Genomic DNA, 5843 nt, shown 5'->3' with positions numbered 1-5843 from the left:
TTTGTCAAACACCTGGCGGGCAAAACTATTTTCTTCAAAATTTTAGTTGATGATGATTCCTTTTTGAATGTACAGAGTGAAAATGGGATTTGGGTTATTTTAGTTGAATAAACTCTTCCTAATCAATATTATTATTCCTTACCCTTTATGCTTTTATGCATAGGTTTGAACTTTGAATACCGCTTTGCTCCTGGTTCGATGAGGGGTTGAATAATGGAATTGAAGTGACCTCAAAACAAAACAAAAAAAATTTCGAATTACATCGTTATAAATATATGACCTCAAAACAAAACAAAAAAAATTTCGAAGAGGTTATTCATTTATCGAGATTTTACTGTATCTACAACATACTTTTTTTCATTAAATAGGCGTACAAGATAACAGCGAGCAAGCATAATCAAGTTTATTGATTTACTCTACAACAAACCTGATGTTTCTTTGTTTCCGGTTTTCACTCACATTGGCTCACCCGAGCTGAACTGTTTGGTGGTTCTTGTTGACCATGGCTCACCCAAGTGCAGTACCATTTACACCATGACCGGATGGTAAAGCGGTTGACCGTGGTGTCCCTACTTCTGCCAACCCAAATTCTTCACTAAGCAAGTCAATACCGTCCCATTCGATTCCAGGTACTAAAACTAGTCAAGGAATGTAAAACTTCAATAAAGTATTTCTTATTTCATTAATATTAATATTGCAAATTTTTAAAAAATATATGAAAAATTAACATTAAAAGCATGTTAAAAAGGATACACTCTGTGTTCCAAATATCTGTTAAAGGAACTTCTTTATCTGATAGAAGCCAATAGTCTGCATCATTCTGCAACAAATTACAAAAATACAAATTCATTTTTCTTATACAATTCGCAATGAATACATCGTTATATCATTTACTAATGAATAATAGTTAGTAATAACTTACATCAACTTCTGAAGGAATTATCCTCATAATACTGCCAGCAGAATCTTCATTAGGATCAGAGTGAGTACTTTGAACATGTTGTGGTGGTTGTTCGATGCTGACCTGGTGATTATCATCAGGGCCAGAACTAGAAGCCACTGGTATCGTGGTCATAGGTTGGTCAGCCCCATCAGCATCCTCAAACTTTTCTTCAAATTGACTAAATAAAATGTTTCGTGTTTATCAAATACTGAATCGACATAAGCATATAAGAATCGTCAACCCTAAAATTAGGCTTGTAAACGAACATGAATGGGGGGGCATGTTCGTGTTTGTTCGCTTAACTTTAACTGAACAAACAATCAAACATGAACAGTTAAATACCGGTGTCTTCATGTTCGTGCTCGCTTGTTAAGAAAACGAACGTTTTTATGTTCGTTCGTTCATAGTAAATGAGAACAGTTCGCAAACACAGAACGAACGAATATAACTGAGCACAGATGAATGAATATAAATGAACATAACTGATCAAAAACCAATTAAAAGAAAACGTAATATCAATCTGTTGAGCCTAAAAAAGTAATAAACCTAGACTAAATTGCAGTGAGTAATGAACGAATGAGACATGTGTTCATGTTCGTTCATTAAACTAAATGAGCAAAAAGTTTTGTTCATGTTCGTTCATTTACTAAATAAACAAACCTAAACGAACTTCCAGCCAAACTGTTCACTGAACATTTGGTTTGTTTACAAACCTACCTAAAATTTATAACAAAATTACATTTACCTGACAAGATATACATCGATGGGGCCCATCGTGCTTCTAAGAATTATCCTGTACCTCCTTTGTGGATAATCAACAGCCTAATATATCAACAAAAATTAATCATAATTCTAAAAAAAAATAAAAAGTAAGTAATAAGTTCACATTCCATACCTCATCGGGATCTGGTACTTCAAGGGTAGTCCCATGAGGAGCCTTGATTGCTATCAAGGTTTCATTCTGTCAATTATAAACATTAAACGTTTACATAACTAAAATATATATTAAACTAAGAATAAGTTTATATAAACAACATTTAACGGTACCTGTAAGCATGGTAGACCTTTTATGTCATCTTCGGTAACAAAAAGCCATCTAAAACAGTGGGATAACAGTAAAGATATATAATTTACAACATCAGACCAATGAGCTATCATAAAATAACGTTGGATTTATAATAAAACTATAAAAATTACTTCTGGTTTGTGTTATCTTCACTCAAGTCCCTCATTCTTTCCTGCATTTCACTGCAAAGTTATATAACCAACTATATAAGATAAATTATTAATACAGTAGCACGAACTGGTTACTTTAACGGTATAAAAAATGTAACCTGATACTTTCATCTAATCTATTTTCTTCCATTGAAAGTTTTTGAACTTCTGCCTGCAGCCCAAAACAAAAGGTTAAAAAGTCAAGAAATGAGAATTAAAAATGGGTGATTTTCAACCCGTTAGGCTCAATTGACCCGTGCTTCTTTTAGCTTTATTTTTATGTGGCCCATTTCAAATCAAGTTATTAATGAATAAATAGATCTAAATTGACACCTCAAAATATTACCTGTAACAAAGCAATATCATCTTCCAACTCTCCAGATTTTGAACCATCAAGACCTCTAAAAAGATAATAAAGATTCAAGATATTTGCATGGTATAATATTTATGAAGCCTGAAAAAAACTTACTTCCATCGAATTCTATTTTTGAGTGTCTTTTCAATTAGACCAATCCCTTCAAGCACATTTGTAATATCATATATTCGCCTCTTCTGCACCTGGTATCATAACAGCTTCTTAAACTAAATCTTATATAAAAAAAACACGTCTTCAAAAAGCAAAAAATAAAATAAAAGTACCTCCAAGATATCAGCAGCATTATTCAAATCAAGAATGCCACCTTCAGCATGCTTGATGAGGTTGATAAATTTTTTTGTCAAAAGACCTGCAAAGTTTGGAACTTTCTGTTAATAAATAATCATGTTCAAACATAAAAAGAAGCTTTTAAAGAACCAATAGAAACTAGTGTAAGACAGGTTACCTAGTGAGCTGTCGTAGCGGCAGCTGCCAGCTGGCGTAAGTGAAGAAGGTGAACCTGAGTTGAGCATAACTAGATTTTATTAGGATAATATTTTTCGCAGTAAAACCAAAATCTCTTAAGAGCAATCCAATCTATTAGTTCTTTGTGGTAGCAGAAATAGAGTGTGTTTAAATTTGCATTTTAAAAAATAACTTGTGAACAAATTCTGCTTCAAATTATCTAATTATCTCTAGATCAGATAACCAGTTTTGGTCCTTTTGGATGAGCATATTGTACCACCCACAAAAAAACTGACTACCAAAGCAAAAGATAAAAAAACTACCTAGCTAACCTTTCTTTTAAGTTTTAACCTAACTTCAAACTAATGCTCCCTTGCCTCAAAATGTATGTCCATTTTTATGTATTTGGTTTCATAACTAATAAGAATTTGTGACACTCAAATAGCTAAGTATCTTATATTACAACTGCAAAATAAAACAATGATAGTAAATAAAATTCCAAACACTATCTCCTACAACGCATTTACAGATGCTTATCTAGTTCTGCTCAGTTAATAACTTAGAATTACTAATTACACTATCAAACCCACATCCAAACACCCCCATAATCTCTGCCGCATATGGTCAACAATATGCAAACATGTAAGGACTTGCAATCATGCCTCACCAGTATTTGAAACAGGAGTCTGAGGAGCAGACTTGTTGCTTTTTGTGACCTTTGAACGTGCATTTATCCTTCCACCTTTTGCAGATACAGGAGTGTGAAGAGGACTACTAACTGTAGCAGAGTAACCAGTACTTGCCCACTCATTAGATGGAACTCTATTGTAATCAGTTCCAAGTTTTCTCTTCACTGGCTGTAGATACACGGCAAAATTTCAACCATTTAAAACTTCAATCATGAAATATAATCCCTATATGAACTATACTCACCAATCCATGAAGTCAGATGTATAGTTTAATGGCAGATATATTGATAACAACTTAAATATATGTCTATATCTATCATTTTCTTTTCCTGGTTGCTAAAGTTGTAATACAGAAACCATCTAAAGACTATACATTAACTGTCATATCCTCAAAGAACAATTTTAATCATTTCTGAAAAAATCATTGTTATTAAAAGCCCTCACTTCTTGCAGTTGCGGCTAGACGCATTTTTCAGGCAGGGCTCAATAATTGCGCTTCTAGTTCCTAGGCAAGCGCTTCAGCATTGTCTATGCCAAGAACATGAGAAGATAAAAGTCGCGCAAAAGAAACACAAGGAGTGCTATTGAAACTTAAATCTAAGGGAAATTAAAGGCATCATATTTATACATTTTGTTATTAAATTTTTGGAATTACATTTGAATCTTGACTACTTTAAAAGTTTTGGTACTAATTAGATTATATTAAGGAAGGATGTTATATATAGCTTTTGTTTATTTTATATGAAGAATAATATTATTTTTCAAATACATATATTTTTAGTTTTAATTTAAGTGTGCTTTTTTTTTGCGCCTTCGGTGCGCCTAGTGCATTTAATAACTATGGACATAATGTGATTTGTGCTTAGTGAGAGAGAGTGAATTTCACATTATGATTAGCTTAATTACAAATAAACTAACACCTCTATATACACAATGTTCATAATCATTAATCCTAAGCTTTCCAATCTCTATAGCTCACTATGTACGTACTCTACAACCAATTGGACATACTCAGCTGAATTAAATTTAAGACATAACCTAACAAATTATTAACCTCCACTATATAACCACATGCAAGCTTTCATTAGAAATTAAAACAACTCTCAAACAAAAACCGCTAATTAGCCTTAATTAACTGAACAATTAGCATCATAAACAGCACAATTAACAGTAATTACTTCGGCAGCGGTGGCGCGTAGTGTAGCGGCATCATTTCCGGAGGGAATAAACGGCGGTCTGGTGGATGAGAACGGTAAGTGACGTCTGGCTGGATGCAGGATCTGTCCGAAACCGGCAACCGGTGCCGGCGGCAGTGGTGGTGGTGCCGTGTGTTGATTTGGAGGTTGAGCTTCGGACATTTAGTAATTAATTACGGATTATATGCGTAATTAGTTAGAAACAAATTTGTGTTAATTAGGGTTTATAGATTGTATAGGTGGTTTTGGGGGTTTTAGAGAGAGAAAGTTGAATTGGTTGGTTTTAGAGAGAGAAAACGAGGGTTTGGTTTTAGAGAGCAGAAAACGAGGGAGGGAACTTTTGGTTCGGATAGATGTGGAGGGAAGAGAAGAAAAATAAATAAATAATATTTTGGTGGGTGGATGCCAATATAAGTCGTTGTATTTGTGTTTAATGCCAAAACGAGGGAAGTAATAGTCGTACACTGTATTCTTGGATTTAAAAAAAATGAAAAAAAAATGATAAGATTGGATAGGAGAAGAAAAAAAATTATATACTTAAAAGACATTCTCGAGTTAAATAAAAAAAGAAAAGAAAACGTTAATTACATTCTTGAGTTAGATTGTAAGGAAAATATATGAAAAAAATGGTAGTTTTACAATTATGTCTTTATAGTAACATGAAAAAGATAATTGAGATATGGCAAATCTACCTATATAATAAAAGATTGGATTGTAAAACAACTTCCATTTTTATAGTTAACCAAAACTCTTTAAAATGCCACATGGCAAATTCTAATTAACTTATGATTAATTTAATTAAATCAATATTAAACTTCACATTTATACACAATTTCAAATTTCAAAATCCACGTCCAGAAAATATGGAAATCACATTTACAAACTAATTAAAATCTTGCAGTTTCATAATCAGATATTTGAAACTCAGAGCTTCTAACCCTAACAATCAAATAAACAGGTGACTATCAAATATTTTGAAT

At 32.7% G+C, this 5843-nt stretch overlaps 1 protein-coding gene across 1 annotated transcript; it reads right to left on the bottom strand.

Annotated features, from left to right (window-relative positions):
* Positions 1-293: 293 nt before the first annotated feature.
* On the bottom strand, positions 294-5183 carry LOC143545703 (transcription factor E2FA-like). Its single transcript, XM_077037538.1, has 14 exons — positions 4846-5183; positions 3646-3835; positions 2980-3033; positions 2798-2883; positions 2628-2716; positions 2505-2559; positions 2278-2330; positions 2141-2191; positions 1991-2039; positions 1839-1904; positions 1689-1765; positions 923-1121; positions 754-820; positions 294-632 (listed from the first exon to the last, which is right to left on the bottom strand). Exons 1-14 carry the CDS (start codon positions 5023-5025, stop codon positions 508-510), a joined length of 1341 nt encoding a protein of 446 aa, XP_076893653.1. The 5' UTR covers positions 5026-5183; the 3' UTR covers positions 294-507.
* Positions 5184-5843: the final 660 nt, after the last annotated feature.

The sequence above is a fragment of the Bidens hawaiensis genome, unplaced genomic scaffold, assembly GCF_021521415.1.
Source record: "Bidens hawaiensis isolate Kalapana, Puna unplaced genomic scaffold, B.hawaiensis_p1.1 tig00013993_1, whole genome shotgun sequence".
NCBI lineage: Eukaryota > Viridiplantae > Streptophyta > Magnoliopsida > Asterales > Asteraceae > Bidens > Bidens hawaiensis.
This window is presented reverse-complemented; position numbering and strand designations above follow the sequence as displayed.

What these genes read in the sequence shown, in the direction of transcription:
- LOC143545703 (XM_077037538.1), bottom strand. Translation starts at nt 5,025, where the DNA reads ATGTCCGAAGCTCAACCTCCAAATCAACACACGGCACCACCACCACTG. An exon ending in AGATTAGATGAAAGTATCAG is followed by an intron (nt 2,192 to 2,277) that starts GTTACATTTTTT and finishes ATAACTTTGCAG; the next exon opens with TGAAATGCAGGAAAGAATGA. An exon ending in AGATATTTGGAACACAGAGT is followed by an intron (nt 633 to 753) that starts GTATCCTTTTTA and finishes GACTAGTTTTAG; the next exon opens with TACCTGGAATCGAATGGGAC.